This window comes from Vulpes vulpes, chromosome 5, assembly GCF_048418805.1.
Source record: "Vulpes vulpes isolate BD-2025 chromosome 5, VulVul3, whole genome shotgun sequence".
NCBI classification, from domain to species: Eukaryota; Metazoa; Chordata; class Mammalia; order Carnivora; family Canidae; genus Vulpes; species Vulpes vulpes.
The window spans coordinates 77,978,649-77,999,034 of NC_132784.1; the positions used below are offsets into that span (position 1 = coordinate 77,978,649).

At 47.9% G+C, this 20,386-nt stretch overlaps 1 protein-coding gene across 1 annotated transcript; it reads left to right on the forward strand.

The window, feature by feature from the left end:
• On the forward strand, nt 1-12,549 carry SERPING1 (serpin family G member 1). The gene is made up of 9 exons (XM_026012833.2): nt 1-71; nt 445-558; nt 1,196-1,279; nt 2,662-3,094; nt 4,812-4,946; nt 6,800-7,003; nt 7,195-7,334; nt 10,560-10,779; nt 12,055-12,549. The coding sequence occupies exons 3-9, from the start codon at nt 1,220-1,222 to the stop codon at nt 12,306-12,308; spliced, it is 1,446 nt and encodes a 481-aa protein (XP_025868618.1). The 5' UTR covers nt 1-71; nt 445-558; nt 1,196-1,219; the 3' UTR covers nt 12,309-12,549.
• Nucleotides 12,550-20,386: the final 7,837 nt, after the last annotated feature.

Here is a 20,386-nt window from a genome sequence, read left to right on the forward strand (position 1 = left end):
GAACCACTGGTTCCAGGTCTCCAACAGGAGAAGCAGAACACCCACACAGCACAGAAGACAGCAGGTGGCCGGTAGGACTTCAGGGGATTTCGTTCAGAGTCCAGCTGTTTTCCAAGTGAGGGTGATCACCAGCCAGACTTTTAACTGCTCTAAGGCTCGGGTATTTTAACTCTCAAATGGGCACAATGGGACCTGTTTCCAAAGAGTCACTTTGAGGATGAGATGAGCTGAGTGATTCCCAAAAAGCTGGTTGCTTGTCAACCCTGGAGCACAGTTTGGGTCTCTGCGGCTTTTATCAGGACCAAGCTTCCCCACCCCTGGCCCCCAAGGGGCTTGGGGCAGAATTCTGGCCCGGCGCCCAGAGCCCCACCGAGTGGTCCGTCCCATCCCGGTTTACGGGAACTCACACCAGCGATCAATCATCCTTAATTTGTAACTGGGCAGTGTCCTGGGCCAGCCAATAGCCAAGACCGACCCCCCCGCACCCCACCTCCCTGACCTTGTGGGACTGCACTCAGTCTGCGCTGGAGCTGCCCAGGGACCAGGAGTTTGGAGCAGGTTTGGTGATGGGGGTGGGGGCGGGGGTTTGGGGAGTGGGGTGTCTCCAGCTCCTTCTTCCCCCCCCCCCGTTTCCTGCCCCCTCTTTATCTCTGACGTCTCCACTAGCTAGCTCGCACTGTAGACTTCAGCGCCCCCCCCCGCCCGTGCCCCCTCCCCGGGGTGTCGCCTGAGCTGCGGTGCGCAGCCCCCCCTGGCCGTCCCCTGCTCCCCCTGCCTCGCGGCGGCCTCGTTAGGCTGGAGCAGGACCCTCCGGGGGAACAGATGGATGGACTGGGCTGGGAGGGGGAAGGAAGGGCAGCCGGTGCCGGGAAAGGGAAGCGGTTTGGGGAAAACAAAACAGGGGGAGGAGCCTGAGGGTAGGTGGCTGGGGGCGGGGGGGCGGGAATTCGCGCCGGGGGACCGCGGGCTGGGACGGAATGGGGGCGGGCCCGGGGTGGTGGGCGGGGGGAGGGGGAGGGGGAGGGGGGCCCGGGTGGTGGGCGGGGGGAGGGGGAGGGGGAGGCGGGCCCGGGTGGTGGGCGGGGAGAGGGGGAGGGGGAGGCGGGCCCGGGTGGTGGGCGGGGGGAGGGGGGCCCGGGGTGGTGGGCGGGGGCGCCGGGGTCCGCACCCACTGCAGCGCTGGCTGTCTCCGCAGGTCCGGGCTGACGCCACCGCCCAGATGGCCTCCAGGCTGACCCCGCTGACCCTGTCGCTGCTGCTGCTGCTGCTGCTGGCTGGGGTGAGTGGCCCCTTTGAGGGGGCGAGCAGCTGAAGATGAACCGTTCTGGGCCTGCCGAACGAGGAGAGCTCCTCTTGGCACCAGCAAGTGTGGTCCTGGCCCCGGGGTCCGGAGAGAGCAAGGCGCGGGCGAGCGGGGTTCTCCTCCCGGCCCGCTGCCCGCCGGTTGGGGTGGCCTTGAGCGGGTGCCGGTTTGTAGGGTGGAAGGCTAGAGAGGGCCGGAGATGGGCAGTACTTTGTGTTCTGCAAAGACAAGGAGTTTTCGTGGCTGAGCTGGGAGGTGGGGGGTGCTGGAGACACAGGACCTGCCTGGGCTGCTCCTGCCCCACCGCCAGGAGAGGCAGCAGACACCCCTGGGTCCGGGTGGGGCCCGTCGCAGCCGCGGGTGCCAGCCGCATGGGAGGCTCGGGAAGGTGGGCGCCTGCTTTGGCGTGTCACAGAGTGTGTAGAGGTGGCATCGGGGGTGCCCTAGGTAGTCAGGGGCTCTGCGGGGTTGAGCAGGGGATCTAGAATCACTAGTCGAGTCACCAGCTTCAGTGAGGCCCTGGGCCAGTTCCTGAATATCTCAGCATCAGTTTCTTTTATCACTGACATGGGATAATATGAGCTTTCTCAACCCAGAAACCAAGACATTTGGGGCTCGCTAATTCGTTGTGAGGGGCTAGCCGGGACATTGTAGGATATTTTGCAGTATCCTGGTTCCTACCCATTGAATGCCAGTACCATCTCCACCCTATTCCCCAATCCCTTTCCCTGCCCTATGATAACCAAAAATGTCTCCAGACATTGCCAAAATCCCCAGGGATTAAAGTGGTCTCTGACTGAGAGCCACTGGTCTGTACTATTTCTTCCTCCCTCCCTTCTTTCCTTCCTCCCCCCCCCCTTCCTTTCTTTCCTCTTTCTCTCCTTTCTTCCTTCCTTCCTTGCTCCCTTCCTTCCTTTCTTTTGGAACGCTGATGGAAAAGCCACTTCTCACACAGAGGTCACAAGCTCGAATATCTCTGTACTGGCCTGGCAGGTGAACCAAGACAGGCAGATACTTAAAGAAATTGCAAGAACATGGATAAACGGCCATTGACCCTCAGCTCCAAAGTTTTGGAAACAGCTTCCCTTATGGGATCAATTCCTCAGAGATAACAGAGTCCTAGCTCCTTTCCTCTGTGGAGACTATCCTGTCTCCACCACCACCAGCTCCTGCACTGCCCCTCCTCTGGAGGACGTAGTGGTGGCAGCTCCAAGGCAGGCCTCTTGCCCACCAGGCTTTCCCAGGAATCATTCTCTGGACATCTTCCACATCCCCACCTTCCCTTCCTGCTGTGAGTGTTTGAGGGGGGAGCTGTGCCTCATAGTAGGAAAAGTGAAACTCAGGTTCTTGAACCACAGGTTAGAGCCTCCTCAGATCTGAATGTTACTAGCCCCAACTCCATGGCAGAGAGCTGGCAAGGGGGAAGCGAAGGACACATCTCGGAGGGAGCGATCACCAAGAATGTATCCACTCAACACACCGTGGACTCTTCCACCTTGTTGAATATCAGCTCAACCATCATAACAGCCAATACCACTCTTGAACCCACTACTCAGCCTTTCATCGGTTCCACTGTTCAACCCACCCAGCCCACTACTGAGCCATTCTGCCCAGGGCCTGCCACTTCCTGCTCTGACGTGGAGAGTCACTGGGCAGAGTCCGAGTTGAGTGAGGCCTTGATAGCCTTCTCTCTGAAGCTCTACCATGCCTTCTCAGCGGTGAAGAAGGTGGAGACCAACATGGCCTTTTCTCCATTCAGCATTGCCAGCCTCCTGACCCAGGTCCTGCTTGGTAAGAACCTAAGTCCTCTCCAAGTTGTATGTTGGACCCTCCTGTAAGAGTCCCCAACCCATCTGGCTGCAAAGCCGTGCCTTGGGGAAAGGCTATAAAACTGGGTTACGTTTAGGGAGAGGGTGAGCATTCATTTATTCCTTCATTTAACAGTGATTTAATACACACTATTGCTTATAAAACCCCATGGACTAAGCAGGAATATATAAAACAGGTTCTCAGTCCCCAGCCATGTCTCAGGGTAAGGCAACAAGGAAAATGAAACCATGAGCGATAGACATAGAGTAGAATCATGCTAATCCTGTTTACTGGCTGTGTGACCTTGGCAGGTTACTCAACTCCTCTGCCTGAGTCCTCACATGAGAAATGGAGATAGTTGTACTTACTTTAAAAAAGAAAGCAGAGAGCTTGGTGGCTGGCTTAGAGGGAGGTCAAAACACGTTAGTCCTTTGCCTTCCCTAGAGATGTTAAGTCCCATGGGGTATACAGCTATGTACACTTCCCAGTTAGGACAACCAAAACTGCCAGATGTCCGCTGGGAGACACATTTCAGTTGATTGGCTTTGGCAGATTTCTTTATTGCCCAGAATCTTTTTTTTTTTTTTTTAATCTATGATAGTCACACAGAGAGAGAGAGAGGCAGAGATACAGGCAGAGGGAGAAGCAGGCTCCATGCACCGGGAGCCCGACGTGGATTCAATCCTGGGTCTCCAGGATCGCGCCCTGGGCCAAAGGCAGGCACCAAACTGCTGCGCCACCCAGGGATCCCTATTGCCCAGAATCTATGGCTTGAGTCTTCTCTCCCTTTTCTGTCTAAATCTGTGGTCTTGAGTAGAGTGGATCACTTAATCTGTCTCTCTCTTTTTTTATATAAGATTTTATTTATTTCCTTGAAAGAGAGAGAGAGAGAGGGAGGGAGAGTGCACAAGCAGAAGGAGTGGCAGGCAGAGGCAGAGGGAGAGGGAGAAACAGACTCCCCGTGGGGCAGGGGAGCCGGATGTGGGACTCGATCCCAGGACCCCATGATCATGACCTGAGCCCAAGGCAGATGCCTACTTAACAGACCCAGACGGAGTCACCCAGGCACCAGATTGCTTAATCCCTTAAACTTCAGTTTCCTCATCTGTGAGTAGGGAGAGTAATGACCCTGATGTGAAAGGATTATTGTGGAGATTCAGTGAGCTAATATGGGAGCCAGTATGTGATGCCTGGAACCCAGTAAGTGCTCCATACATTTTATCTCTTACTGCAGGGAATATGTGTACAATAAATATTTAATAATGAATAACGAAAAGGGTATTGAACATCTCTCCTCTTTGTGATCCTCTGATTTCTACTTTTAAAAGTGAGCTAGTGTCCTGCCTAAAAGGTTAAACCTTCATATACCCAAACCAGCCAAATCATCATTCATGTGCAATAGGCAGTGATTGGACTGGGCTTTCAGTGCCGTGTGGGGTTAAAATTAGGTAGAAAGTGGAGAAGAAGATTCAAAGCCCTGGAAAAGCCTAACTGTGATGATTCCTAATTCCCCCACCCCTTTCATTCTGACCTATGGATGGTCTTCAGAAGCAGTCATCCCTGCTCTGTTGATTTGTGATCCCCTCCATAGCAGGAAACGACCTCCCGAATTCCAGCCTGGTCCCTCAATCCTAGTCCTGAATGGCAGGCCCCCCATCTCGATCCTACAGTTTTTCCCTATTTCTGCCCTTTGTTGCAGGGGCTGGGGAGAACACCAAGAGAAACCTGGAGAACCTCCTCTCCTACCCCGAGGACTTTGCCTGTGTCCACCAGGCCCTGAAGGCCTTCACATCCAAAGGCTTCACATCAGTCTCTCAGATCTTCCACAGCCCAGGTGAGTGCCCCGAGAAAGAGCAGCAGCTGCCGAGCAGCATTCTGAGAGAGTTCTGGGGCGGACCCGACCCTAGGCAAAGAGGACAGAGGGAATGTTAGAGCTACAGGTTAGGGATGGGCTGCAGAGTAGGTAAGGGCCTCAGCAGGAATGTCCTTTGGCTTCAGGAGCTGGATGGGTCTTCTGGTGAGACCTTGGGCAATGGGTCTCCTAGTGAGACCTTGGGCAAGTCATTTCCATTCATTAGCTCTGGTTAGAATAAGAATGTCCTTCTGCATTTATTCATAGACAGTACCAGAGAGCTCAAGAGAAACAATGTTCATCTGGGCCAGGGGAGTCTTGAGACATCTAGTTTTTTGTACTTTTGTGTTCTATGAATTTGTGGTCATTTACAAATGTTGCATTATTGAATATGTAATAAGATGAATAAGCTTCCAAAATGACATGATACCATAATTTTCAAATTTTCTTCCCCAGAGACCTGGGTTTCTGCTGAGCTGCTTCAGGAGTCATGGTGGGAGTGGAGAGGGATCAGGGAGGTTGAGTGGGATATGGGGTTCCCACTCCTCTGGGAAGCAAATGGAGCCAGCTGGCCTCTGAGCCCTCACCCAGCCTCAACAAGAATCATTTTATTTTATTTCTTTAAAGATTTTATTTATTTATTCATGAGAGACACAGAGAGAGACAGAGACAGAGGCACAGGTAAAAGCAGGCTCCCTGCGGGGAACCCAGTGCAGGACCCAATCCTTGGACTCCGGGATCACAACCTGAGCTGAAGGCAGATGCTCAACCACTGAGCCACCCAGGTACCCCAACCAGAGCCCTTTTAATTGTGGGCTTCACATGTGACTGTTTCAGGATAGTTCAGGTCCTTAAAAAGCCTTGAGAGTGACAGATCTAGTCTGCCCCCTTCCTTTATTTTTTTTAAAGATTTATTTATTTATTTATTTATTTATTTATTTATTTATTTATTCATGAGAGACACACAGAGAGAGGCAGAAACACAGGCAGAGGGAGAAGCAGGCTCCATGCAGGGAGCCCGATGCGGGACTCGATCCTGGGACCCCAGGATCACGCCCTAGGCCGATGGCAGGCGCCAAACCACTGAACAACCCAGGGATCCCAGCCCCCTTCCTTTAAAGGGAAAAAAATTTTTCCCATTTTTTTTAAATCTATAAAAACAATATTCATTCATTGTAGAAAACAGAAAATACAGGGAAGAAGAAGAAGAAGAAACAAAGGAAACTCACCTATCAACCCATTCTCTTAAAAAAAAAAAAGAAAAGAAAGAAATACCCTCTTTTTTAAAGATGAGAAAAATCTTTGTTGAAGGTGTTCAGGAAACACTATGTGTACTTATTTGCTATCCATCAACTTAATCGTCAGTCTTGCTAGATTGGTAGAAAATACAACTGCAATCAATATTATCTATTTAATCCAGGAGAAAATTTTCTCTTTCAAACACTGTTTTCTTTAGTGGACTTGACCTTTGGAGAACAAAAGCCAGGAAGTCTTGCCATGAACTTCCACCGAAGCCGAAGCCGAGAAGCAGAGTGGGCTCCCTGCTGAATTAAGGGAAGAACCAAGGGAAAACCCTGGCAAATGGAAGTTAGTTATTTCGCCAAGCCACAGGTGCATGGCAAGGAGAGGTAGCCAGGGCCTAGCAGGCGTCCTCCTAGGGGCCTCAATTGCCATATCTGTAAGAGGAGTGGGCTGGGCCCTGTCTCCAACCTGCTATGCTTGCCCCAGCAAGCCCAAAGCAGTAGGAAACATGCTTCCTCCCGAAGCCTCCCTAGAAGGGAGAGGATGTTCGGGGACTGATGCCTCCCTCTCTCCACCTGCCCCCCATCCTCCAGACCTGCCCATAAGGGACACCTTTGTGAATGCCTCTCAGAGCCTGTATGGCAGCAGCCCCAGAGTCCTGGGAAATGACAGCGATGTCAACGTGGAGCTGATCAACACCTGGGTGGCAGAGAAGACCAACCACAAGATCACAGAACTGCTGGAAAGTCTGCCCTCGGACACCCGCCTTGTCCTCCTCAATGCTGTCTACCTGAGTGGTAAGGGAGCCCTGGACCCAGGGGTCTTTCCATCCCGTGTCCTTTCTCTCTTCCTGGCCTCGAAGCCCATGCAGCCCCAGGTTCCACAGCTGGATCCCATTGTGCCCGTCCCACCCTCTCCAACTGGGCTTTAACTCCTCTTCATCCTCTCCTGCCTGTGTTAGAGTAACCCTCCTTCCTCATCCCTCTAGCCAAGTGGAAGACAACATTTGATCCAAAAAGAACCTCTCTGGAGCCCTTTTACCTCAAATCCTCTGTGATAAAAGCGTTCATGATGAACAGCAAGAAATACCCTGTGGCCCATTTCACTGACTCAACTTTGAAGGCCAAGGTATGTTCTCGGTCCTTCCCATTCTTGTTTCTGAGGCTCTGGTGGGTCCCGATGTCTTTTCTGCTATGGTCCCATCAATGTGGGGCGGACCCTTGTGAATTCATCATTTCCACTCCTTCCATCTGTATTTCTACCCTGTCTTTTCTGCTTTTCCCCTCTGTAGCTTGGCCGAGGCAGGCATTGTTTATTTTAGGCTGGGAAGCGGGATCCTAAAGTTTCTTCGTCTCTACTGCATCGAATGGCAAAACGTGAGTCTGTTCATAGGTATCTCTTTCCCATCAGCCTGGTGGTGAGACAACCTCCTGGTGACTTAGTAAGTTCTGTGTGTACATGTGTGCCTGTGTAGAGCATGCATATGTAGGTGTACACATGTCCGGGTAGGTATAAACGTGTGCGTAGGTGGGGTAGGTGCACAGGTGTGCATGTGTTAAACGGCTTACATCCCTTTGCAAAAATTGAACAGTAGAATTTCAATGGATGGGGAAGGAGGGAAGATTATATATGGAGCCCAGAAGATTCTAATTATTTCCAGCTATTTCTGCCTTGTTAGGACAGCAAGACACAGATTTATGAAATAGAATACAATGAGAGAATACCAGGTGACTTAGTGCCAGGCTTGTTTCCACCTTGGGAACTTTCCCTAACTTTTCCCTCCGCTTTGACCCTTTTTCACTCAAATTTTCACATAACTTATTCCTTCTGCATGTCTAGCTATCAGTTCAAAGTTCACCTTAATGGCAAGAACTTCCCTCTTCTTAAAGGAACTGCCTCCTCATCCTGAAACATTGCCCTGGTTTATTATATCCAGGGTACCTGTCACTATCTGAAATTAGGTGGTTCATTTGCTAATTTTATTACAATATTATTTGTCTCTCTGAAATATTGTCTCTCTCCTTGGGAACAGAAACCTTACCTGCCCTGTTTCCTGTCCCCAGGGCCTAGAACAATGCCACATATAATAAGTGCTCATTATATTTTTGCTGAATAGATGAGTGAATTCATTGGAGGGTGGTAAAGGGTACAACCCACTTCTGGATGGCCAGGAAGGCTTCACAGAAGAGGCTACCTCTGACCATTCTTGACTATTTGTGCACCTTTCCACCCACCCATCTCTGCCTATCTAACGTAGTTAACCACTCATGGCTAACAGAACCAGAATGGCATGTGTAAATTTGATATACTTGATTTTCTTTTCAAGCATGTCAGCTACCCATCAAGGCTGAGTTACAACCCTGTTTGGCTGTATCTTCCAAGCACTGAAAGCCCCCTGTGAAATAAAAATTAAGTTTGAAGCGCAAATCAGCTTTCCACCAACACCTCAATATCCTTCTCACATTTAATTATCCTACACCTCTTGACTTCAAAGCCTAAAACTAGTATGTCTGACTCTCTTAAAAATTGCAAGCACTATTTTGAATAATGGACGCACAGATTACCCTCAATTTACCCAAATGTTAATACTGTGGAGTTGGTTTACTTTGTCATATCCATATTTAATTTCTAAATCTTTCTGGGACTTAAGAGCACTTACCCAGCTAAGGAGGTTAGATTTACCAACTCCGGCATAGGAGGGTTACTGGTTTGAAAAGTCAAGACCGGGGCGCTTGAGTGGCTTAGATGGTTAAGCATCTGCCTTCGGCTCAGGTCATGATCTCCAGGTCTGGGGATTGAGCCCCACGTTGGGCTCCCAGCTTAGTGGGGGTCTGCTTCTCCCTCTGCCCCTCCCCCCTGCTCATGCTGTCTCTGTCTCTCTCTCTAATGAATGAATAAGATCTTAAAAAAAGAAAAGAAAAGAAAAGTCAAGACCACAGCATGGTAATACTTTGGTCAGAGATTCAGGGTCTGTACACAGGACCTGAAGGGTACACCCTGCCCCCTGAGTCTGCCCTATTCAGTGCCTATGCCAACAGAGACCCTTTCTTTGTTCATGTTCTTCAGTTAATACTGGTTTACAACCATTTTCTTCAGGGCAATTATTTTATATTCCAACAATGATTGATTTCCATTAATCTCTTTTTTGCCCAGTTGAATTTTGCAATCTAGTTTCTTCTTATCCCTGTCCCAATTCTAACTGTGGTGCCATTTTGATGATAGTCTCTTACATCCTATTACACTATGGTTTCTCTACCGTTAGTTAGGGGTTGGATAACTCTTTGTCAGGGGGACTATCCTGGGCATGATGTAGGGTTTAGCATCATGCCTATCTTCTATCCACTAGATACCAGCAGCCCTGTGAGTCCCCTCTCCTCTAGTTGTGACAACCAGAATGTCTCTAGACACTGTCAAGTGTCCACTGGGGGCAAATTCACTCTGGGTGGAGAACCCCTTTATATTAAATGCATGGGTCCTGTACTTGTGTCATACTATTGTCTGACTGCCAATTGGAAGTCCTTTTAGTGGCAGGTCTGAAAGGGAGGCTAGGATCAGTTTGTCTACAGTCTCAAATGCCATGCTAAGACTTATACTTAATCTTGTAATCAGTAAAGAGCCATCAAAAGTCTTTTTTTTTTTTCATCAAAAATCTTTAAAAGGACTGGGGCACCTGGCTGGATTGGTCAGTAGAGCATGGAACTCTTGATCTTGGTATTGTGGGTTTGAACCCCACATTGGGTGTGGAGATTACTTGAGAGTTTACTCAAGATTACTTGAGAGAGAGTGTGCGCCTGAATGCACAAGCAGCGGGAGGAGCAGAGACAGAGACAGACTCCCCAATGAGCAGAGAACCCCACTCAGGGCTCCATCACAGGACCCTTAGATCATGACCTGAGCAAAAGGCAGAGGCTTAACTGACTGAGCCACCCAGGTGCCCCCCAAATTAAAATATTTTAAAAGTCTTTAAAAGGACACATCTGATAACTCTGGTGGTATATTATACACGTTACGTTCTTTATGCACTGCACACTGGAAGAGAAGGGAGCAGGGCTCAGATCACTTGTCTATATTACATGGCTAGTCAGCAATAGAGTCAAGTTGTAGTCCTCAGCCTGTGTGACCAGAAAGCTATACTCATTCCTCTGCCTGTCACTAGCACAGAGTTAGACCAGCACTGTTCACCCAGTTGGCATCGCCATTTTGTCACAAAGCTTGGGAGCCTAGGTCCAGCTGCTGCTTGTGGCAATTGCACGCACTATGGCAGCAGCCTGAAGATGAGCCTTGGGATGTAGGGTGTGGGATCCAGGAGAGTTGGGGTAGGAAGACGGGTAAGGTGCATCTCTTGTTCTGCAGGTAGGGCAGCTGCAGCTCTCTCACAATCTGAGCTTGGTGATCATGGTGCCCCAGAGCACGAAACACTATCTCGAAGACCTGGAGCAGGCTCTCAGCCCCATTGTCTTCAAGGCCATCATGAAGAAACTGGAGATGACCAAGTTCCAGCCCACTCTCCTGACGCTGCCCCGCATCAAAGTGAAGAGCAACCAGGACATGCTGACAGTCATGGAGAAACTAAGTAAGCCCTGGCTGCTCAGGATTGCTCCTAGCCCATTGGGTGGGGAGTAAGGGGGAGGGCCTTTTCTTTTTTCTTTTTCTTTTTTTTTTTTGTTTTTGTTATTTTTTTTTCTTTTAAGATTTTATTTATTTGAGAAAGAGACAGAGAATGGGGGATGGGCAGAGGGAGAAGAAGAAGCAGACTCCCCGCTGAGCAGGGAGCCCGATGCAGGGCTACATCCCAGGACCCTGAAGATCATGACCTGAGCCAAAGGCAGATGCTCAACCAACTGACCCCCCCAGGCACCCCCTGGGGATGTCCTTAAAATGTGGGTTGTACTCTAGAGTTGGACTCAGTCTGTTCCTCAGTCCTGTGAGTTAGAGGGCCATATGCTATTATCCCATTGGTTCAGTGAGGAAATGGAAATTCATAGTTTACCTGACTTACCCAGGGTCCCTTGAGCTGGTTAGAAGTGAGCCAAAACATCAACTCAGGTCTCCAACTCGATTATCCACCAGGGTCACTGCAACAAAGATACTGGGACAGGTGACCAGGGGGGTCATGGACACCTCTTCCATAGGGACCTTTCATAACACTCAGCCACCCCATGGGACTATGCAAGAACGATCTGGATAATAGAGCCTGGAGGCTTCTGACTGTAGAGGAGGCAACCGAGACTCTATTACCTAACCGTTGGCCTCACTTCCTGATCTTTGACCTCATGTCCAGATAGATCACTTCACTTTCTGTTACAGAACTTGACCTTCTAATAGGTGAACTTGTTTCCTAGTATATGACATCACACCCTTGTATATGACCTCATTTGGTAACATGTGACCTCTTTCTGACGTATTACCTCCCCTCTAAGGTCCTTGGAAACAAGGATGTCATTTTTCAGGGTTCTTTGGGGGGATTGGGCAAGGCCTCTCAACCTCCTCAGAAAGGTGGTGATTGGAATGAAGACGGGCCCACTGATAGAGGATCCTGTGAACTGTCCCAGAAGGCCCAATAGATGGTGTGACAAGCAAGGGAGGAAGACAAAGAGAAATGTAGGACTTGGGACCAACCCAGAAAATTTAGGACAAATGTCTCCAGTAACTGAGGCTTTCGAGCTGATCTTCCTCCCTCCCTCCCCCTTCCTCTGTTCCTTTCTTTCCTGTAATCTCTCCACCCAGTGTGGGGCTCTAGCACACAACCCTGAGATCAAGAGTCATGTGTTCTACTGATTGAGCCATTAGTCAGGCGCCCCTCCTGCTGGCCTTCGACTCACTGTTTTTTTCTCTGGTTATGCTCTAGAATTCTTTGACTTTCTTTATGACCTCAACCTGTGCGGGCTGACCGAAGACATAGATCTTCAGGTTTCTGCGATGCAGCACCAGACCATGCTGGAGCTGACGGAGTCCGGGGTGGAGGCGGCCGCAGCGTCAGCGGTTTCTGTGGCCCGCAACTTGGTCATCTTTGAAGTGCAGCAGCCCTTTCTCTTCCTGCTCTGGGACCAGCAGCACAGGTTCCCTGTCTTCATGGGGCGGGTGTACGACCCCCTGGTCTGAGACCCGTAGGCTACCAGGCTAATGCAAGCCGTACCACGCAAGCCCTGCTACCACCTGCCTGGACTCGCCCCCAGCCACCTCTGCCCCAGGCTGTCCCCTGCTGTCCATGTGAAGGGCTCCCTTGGGGTCTGGGGAAGGCCCTTCCTCTATCATCCTTCCCTGTTGCTCCCCAAAGCACTTTTTATAGCTTTCTCTGGTTCAAGTTAACCAGCCTCTACAAATAAAACTTGACAGACCATGACTTCTTCTCATATTTACCTTTGTTGGTGGTGTTTTGTGTTTTTTTTTTAATTTTTTTTTTTTTGAGAGAGAAAATGAGAGAGAGAGAGAGAACATGAGCAGGAAGGAGGAGCAGAGGGAGAGAAAGACTCCTGGCTGAGCAGGGAGCCCAATACAGGACTTGCTCCCAGGACCCTGGGATGATGATCTGAGCTGAAGACACTTAACCATCTGAGCCACCCAGGCACCCCTTGTATTTACCTTTCAATTTTATTTTTTATTTATTTATTTATTTTTATTTATTTATTTTTTACCTTTCAATTTTATACAACAAGGGCTACCATGGCTCCTCTGTCAGCTAGTATTGCTGTGTAACAAGTCACTCCAAACTCAGTGGCTTAACATAGCAACCCTGTGTTATTTCGTGGAAGTCTCAGGATTGGCTGAGTGGTCTTGCTGACCTGGTTTCACCTGGCTGATCTTCCCTGAGTTTGCTCATGCACCTGTAATAGTCGGGGGACAACTGATCTATATTGGCCTCAACTGGAGGACACTGTGTCTCTCCTCTGTGTCTCTCCTGCACCCTTCTAGCTCACTACCCTGCAATGGCAGAGTTCTGGGAAAGGCCTCAGGAAGGAATAGTCTTTTCCACACCTTGGCTTGCGTTAAGTTTATTTTATTTTATTTTTAAGATTTTATTTATTTATGCATGAGAGACATATAGAGAGAGAGACAGAGACACAGGCAGGGGGAGAAGCAGGCTCCATGCAGGGAGCCTGAGTTGGGACTTGATCCCGCATCTCCAGGATCTCACCCTGGGCTGAGGCGGCTCTACATTGCTGAGCCACCCGGGCTGCCCTGAATTTATATCATCATCCCATCGGCCAGAGCACATCACCTGGCTGGACCTAGAATTAGAGTGGAAAGGCTCTACAAAGTTACAGATGAGGTCATCATGCCCCCCCCCCCTACCTGTGAGGTGGGGGAGAGGGGAGGGGCAGCAGGAGGAGAGGGAGAGAATCCTAAGGAAGCTCCATGTCCAGCATGGAGCCTGACTGGGGGCTCGATCTCACAACCCTGAGATCATGACCTAAAGCCAAAACCAGGAGTCCAACACCTAAACGACTGAACCCCCCAGGCGCCCCATGCCCTGCATTTATCACGGTCCCCGCGTTCCTTGTCTGCAACTCTGACAGTAATAGCAGTCAAGGACTTTGTTGGGAACTTCCCTGGGCAGCATGCTGGGAGCCTCGGAGACCTTGAATCCCCACTGCAGCATCCCATGGAAAACTCAGAAAGGGGAAGTCTGGCTCAAAGTCACACAGTTAGGAAACGCAGAACTGGGATGTGAAAGCATGTGTCCGACTGAAGTTCAGCGCCTGCCCTCTTCTATCTCTCTGCCCTTCTGTCTTAAAATCCCCACTTTTATTAAATATCCCATTTATTTGTTCCCTGAGTACCTTGGATGTGTCAGGCACTATGCTAAGCAGCGGAAGTGTGAAGATGACCCTACATCCTACCTTCAAAATCTACAGCTTAATGGGACAAATAGGAAGATAGATTTTATTTTTTAAGTATTTTTTTAAAGTTTTATTATTATAATTATTTTTTAGTAATCTCTACACCGAACATGGGGCTCAAACTCAAAACACCAAGGTCAAAAGTTGCATGCTCTGTTGATTGAGTCGGACTTCTCAGAGGGGCAGAAAGAAGACATGAGGGGTGTTCCTGGCTTAGCCCCTGCCCTGGGTTCACCTCCTATTCCTGTTTCCTGCTCTCAGACTGTGGCAGGCCTGGCTCCTTGTGCGCAGACGGTCCCTGGGGCCAAACCTCAGGACAGCAGGTCTCAGGGCAGAGGCCTTCCTTGCAGCTCAGTCTCCCCAGCCAAGGCTGCGAATGAAAAGAGTCACTCAGACAACTTGTAGCTGTCTGGGCACAGAGAGCTCACCACTTCACAAGGGACCTGATGGCCAGGGGAGCTCTGCACACCCTTCCCTTTCAATGTGCAAAAGTCCATTGCAGGCCACTGGAGAGATGCCAAGTTCCCTGTCTGGATTGACTTGTATGTGAGGGGTTGCTGAAAGCCAAGTCACCTCCAAAATTCAGGAAGATTCCTTTCTCCCTGGGGAGATCCTGACTTAAAGACGATGCTCAATGCTCACCTGAAATATGAACAAGCAATGTCAGGAGGTGGAAAGTGGATTCTGACCCAGGGGCCCAACACTTTCCCAATTTTTTGGACCCTCCCCACCATGCTGAGAGCCAGGTATTACTCTCATTTGTGAGATAAGGAAGCTAAAACCCAGAAAGATTAAGTAACCATCCAAAGGTCACTCAGCTATTAATTGATCCCACGTTGTCTGAATGAAATTCAGTAGGTAGCTTATTTGGCCAGGCTTACTTCCTTTCTTTCCAAACTAGACTTTAAATCAATTTTTTTCTTTTTCTAAGATTAAAAAAATTTTTTTTTAGATTTTACTTATGTATTCATGAGAGACACACAGAGGCAGAGACACAGGCAGTGGGAGAAGCAGACTCCCTGCAGGGAACCCGATGTGTAACTTGATCCCAGGACCCCGGGATCACGCCCTGAGCCAAAGGCAGCCGCTCAACCACTGAGCCCCCCAGGCATCCTTTCTTTTCTTTTTTTAAAAAAGGATTTATTTATTTATTATAGAGAGAAAGAGCATGTGCGCACACACATGCAAGTGGCATGGGGGCAGAGGGAGAGAACCTCAGGCAGACTCCCCGCTGAGCACAGAGCTGGATGCAGGGCTTGATCCCAGGACCCACAGAGATCATGACCTGAGCTGAAACCAAGAGTCAGACACTCAACCAACTGAGCCACTTAGGAGCCCCCTGGATCTGTATTTTCTTATATTCTGCTCTATATGCCCCCACCAAACCTATTAAAGTGCCTTACCCCAAAACATTCACACACACAAATAAACAAACAAAAGAAACAGTTGAATGATTGAATGAAGGCATCACCTGGTAGCAGGAAAAGAATAGAAAATCCAAATCTGGAAGTTGGTAGCAGGAAAAGAGTAGAAAATCCAAATCTGGAAGTGGAGAGAATTGAAATATTTTCCGTTCTGAGGCTTTTCTTGTCACTTTTTAAGGTTTGTTTGTTTGTTTAAAATGATACACATTTATGAGTCATTGAATCAGTGTGGGCCTGAGAGTTTTAGGGTGGCCTTGGTTACCTGTCAGCTGGGGGGTTAGCTGGAAGTCCCGATGAGGCTTGGCTTTGCTGAGCTCATGGAGGCTGTTTCACATGTCTTGGATCTTGGCTGAGATGGCTCAGCTGACCAGCTCTGCTCCATGTGGTCTCTCATCCACCAGCAGGCTAGTCTGGACTTACTCACGGAGGTCGTAGGAGTCCAAGAGTGTCAGTAGAGACACGAAGGTCTCTTGAATCTGAAGCTGGGAAGTAATACAACATCACACCTGCCTCATCCTAGACCAGCTCAGAATCAAAGTGTAAGGAAAAAGTCTTCATGTCTTAAAAGACCTGCAAAGTCACTCTGTGAAGAGCACGGATATAAGGAAGCATGAAGAGCTGTGGCCGATTTCCCAATCTACAGTAGTGGTCCTCTGTAGGTGTAGAAAAACTATTAGCGACTTTCCAAGCACCTTGGTGTTCTGAGATTTTCCTTAAAGAATCAAGTACAGGGGGTCCCTGGGTGGCTCAGTAGTTTAGTGCCTGCCTTCAGCCCAGGTCATGATCCCAGAGTCCAGGGATCGAGTCCCACATTGGGCTCCCTGCAAAAGCCTGCTTCTCCCTCTGCCTGTGTCTCTGCCTCTCTCTCTCTCTCTCTCTCTCTCTCTCTCTGTGTGTGTGTCTCTCATGAATAAATAAATAAAATCTTTAAAAAAAGTCAAGGACAATTTTTGTCTATATCAGAAATGATTTATTACGTGAAGTTTCAAGTTACCTACATATAGTTTTACTCTTGCTGCTGTTGCTGCTCCCTCTGTGGTATATTTAGTAAGTTCTGGCTCTGCCACGTACATGTGTCACTTGAGAAAGACAGAGGTTGGGGCACCTGGGGGGCTCAGTGATTGAGCATCTGCTTTTGACGGCAGATGTGATCCTGGGGTCTTCGGATCGAGTCCCACATTGGGTTCCATTCAGGGAGCCTGTTTCTCCCTCTGCCTGTGTCTCTGCCTCTTTCTGTGTCCCTCACAAATAAATAAGTAAAAAATCATGAAAAAAAAAGGAAAGAGAAAGAAAGAAAGAAAGAAAGAAAGAAAGGAAGGAAGGAAGGAAGAAAGAAAGAAAGAAAGAAAGAAGAAAGAAAGAAGGAAGGAAGGAAGGAAGGAAGAGAAAAGAAAGAAAGAAAGAAAGAAAGAAAGAAAGAAAGAAAGAAAGAAAGAAAGAAAGAAAGAAAGAAAGAAAGAAAGAAAAAGAAAGAAAGAGAAAAAGAAAGAAAGGTCTTACACAGACATACACACATCTAGGACCCCTGCCCTCTCTCTTTGCCCTGCAGTCCTAGTCTGGGATAGACAAAATTCTGTGTAATGACCTCCTTCCTTCCGCAATTGCACAGTTCTCCGCACATGGAAAGATGGAAGTTCTAAAGGACCCTGAAGTGTCATCAGGGCTCCGTTGCAGTTAGTCCTGGTCACCACATGGTGTCACTGTTGAAACTTCATCCTGCGCAGCCTTTTGGACACTTTTGATTTCCTGTGAGGTTCCAGATGTTTAACAGCCCAGGTGGGGATTTAAACTCCTATTGTAAATTGTACAGTTTATACTCATTCAGCCATTATTCCCCAAAGATCAATACCTTCAGGTTCTGCCTGGATTCCAGAACTCTGACCTGAGCCACATGCTGTGTCCAAACCACTCCAGTCCCTGAGAACCCTCAGGACCAGATTGATAACCTCAACAGCAGCAACCACAGCACCGAGCTCTTACCAAGTTGTCAGGTGCCACATTAAGAATTTTTCGGGAAGCCCCAGTGGCCCAGCAGTTTAGCGCCGCCTTCAGCCCAGGGCCTGATCCTGGAGACCTGGGATTGAGTCCCATGTCAGGCTCCCTGCATGGAGCCTGCTTCTCCCTCTGCCTGTATCTCTGCCTCTCTCTCTCTCTCTCTCTCTCTGTGTCTCTCATGAATAAATAAATTTTTAAAATCCTTTAAAGAAAAGAATTTTTCGGGACACCTGGGTGGCTCAGCAGTTAACATCTGCCTTCAGCCCAGGATGTGATCTTGGGATCCTGGGATTGAGTCTCACATTGGGCTCCCTGCAGGGAGCCTGCTTCTTTCTCTGCCTATTTCTGTGTGAGTGTGTGTGTGTGTGTGTGTGTGTGTGATGAATAAATAAACAAAATCTTTTAAAAAAGAAAATAGGGCAGCCCTGGTGGCTCAGCGGTTTATTGCCACCTTCGCCCAGGGCAGGATCCTGGAGACCTGGGATCAAGTCCCACATTGGGCTCCCCGCATGGAGCCTGCTTCTCCCTCTGCCTGTGTCTCTGCCTTTTTCTCTCTCTATGTCTCTCATGAATAAATAAATAAATAAATAAATAAATAAATAAATAAATAAATAAATAAAATCTTTAAAAAAAAGAAAGAAAGAAAATAATTTTTCATGGATTACATAATTTCATTGAGGCAAGGTCACACCTTATAGAAAGGATATGCTACAGAAGATGTCAGATAATTCAAGACTTAAGTAATTTGACATTCCCAAGGTCATGGGACCCAACCCCACATTGGGCTCCACTCTCGCTCAGCGGGAAGCCTGCTTCTCCCTCTCCTTCTGCCTGGGGCTCCCCCAGTGTTCGCACCTGCTCTCTCTCTCTCTCTCTCTCTGTCAAATAAATAAATAAAATCTTCAGGTAATTTGACATTATATTTTCCAGAAGAATCACTATAAAAGGATGGGGAGAGGACTGTTCAACCATTGCAGAATATTTTTTGCCTTTGTGCTATTTTTTATTTACTAAACACTAAAATCTCTAATGTTTCACAAGATAGGCACTCCTAAAGTAACAGCTTGGCATGTCACGACAGTTCTTTGGGCTTTTTCATAGTGTTTTATCATATCTAACTTCCATTACAAAGTTATTGATTTTGGACTGTGTTTTTTGGCACTCATGCCAGCACTTAATGAACTCTGAGAAAATATCATTCCAAGATACAGAAAATATTTTAAATGATAATGCTGAATATTAAAACAACAGTGCATCAGTCATTAGCAACCACTCTCAGAAGTTATGATGCATATAAACAATGGCTCAGTTCACACAATATGAGCACTAATAGCCATTATTTACTTTTCCCAGCTCAAGGGATGCTGTCGTGTGGCAATGGTTATAAACAGTGCACAGGCCCAGTCAACTCACCAATTTTGAAATCATGTACCCTTGGTGATTTCTTTAAATTTAGGAAGATATAGGGGCACCTGGCTGGCTCGGTCAGTAGAATATGCAACTCTTGATCTTGGAGTTGTGAGTTTGAGCCTCATGTTGTGTGTAGAAATTACTAAAAAATAAAATCTTTTAAAAATAAAGAATTTAGGGAGATTTGCAGTTTTTCAAATTTGCTTAACTCAAATTTACATAATATATAATAGCACCACACCCATTATATCCTCTTCTGGTAGATGAAAAATAAAGTCTTAGAAAGCAATTAATCTTCAAAGGGGCACCACGCTGGGTTAGTTGGAAAATCATGTAGGTCTTTTATTTATTTATTTATTTTTTATTTATTTATGATAGTCACAGAGAGAGAGAGAGGCAGAGACATAGGCAGAGGGAGAAGCAGGCTCCATGCACCGGGAGCCTGATGTGGGATTTGATCCAGGGTCTCCAGGATCGCGCCCTGGGCCAAAGGCAAGCGCCAAACCACTGCGCCACCCAGGGATCCCATCATATAGGTCTTGATCTCGGGGTTGTGAGTTTGAGGCTCATATTGGATGTAGAGATTACTAAAGTATATAATAATAAATTTTTAAAAAGAAAGAAAGAAAGCAATGTATCTTTTCCTTTAAGGTCTCATGGTTGATGAATGATGGAGTGGAGAGTAGACTCCAGTGCTTAGTAACCTAGATTCCCTTTCTCTCAAGGTAATTTCATGTTAATTACTTAATTGATTTTTATTAAAGATTTTATATCATGTTATTTTTTAAAGTAGGCTCCACGCCCAACATGGGGATTGAACTAATGACCCTGAGATCAAGAGCTGTATGTTCTACGGATGCAGCCAGGCAGATGCCCCCCAGGTTCATCTTTGAGAACTTACTGGTATTCCTTGTCCTAAGCCTTGGTTCAAATTACACACATCCATCCCAAGAGCTGTACTTAATTTTGGATCTTAGGAAGAAATGTTGAGGAAATATGAATCCCTTCATTTCAGAAAAACCTTTATACAAGTTAGATTTTGGGGATGTCTGGGTGGCTCAGGGGTTGAGCGTCTGTCTTTGGCTCAGGTAGTGATCCCAGGTCCCGGGGTCAAGTCCTGCAATAGGCTCTCTGCAAGGAGCCTGCTTCTCCCTCTTCCTATGTCTCTGTGTCTCTCATGAATAAAATAAAATCTTAAAAAAAAAGAAAAAAACCAAGTTGAGTTTTGTGTATCCAAACTTCTCTCCTGACCTGCTATGGCTACTCAGGGAGGGGCAGCCTGTATAGAAGCATGGATGCACTGACCCTAAGGACAGGGGTTTCTATTCCTCAGGACAGGGGCTGCCTACCGTCTGGATAACTAACAGGCACCAGCCAAGGGACTTCTTGAAATACAGTCAGCTTCAAGTGACCCAGACAAAAGACTAGCATTTGGCAAATTCTTCTCATTGCATTTTGTTTTGTTTTGTCTTCAGATGATCCTTTATTGAAATATTTTCTTTTGCAGTTC

Bases quoted from the DNA above. Each gene is read 5' to 3' on its own strand.
- SERPING1 (XM_026012833.2), top strand. From the start codon at position 1,220: ATGGCCTCCAGGCTGACCCCGCTGACCCTGTCGCTGCTGCTGCTGCTG. The intron at 7,004-7,194 runs GTAAGGGAGCCC...TCATCCCTCTAG, and splicing joins CAATGCTGTCTACCTGAGTG to CCAAGTGGAAGACAACATTT. The intron at 7,335-10,559 runs GTATGTTCTCGG...CTTGTTCTGCAG, and splicing joins ACTCAACTTTGAAGGCCAAG to GTAGGGCAGCTGCAGCTCTC.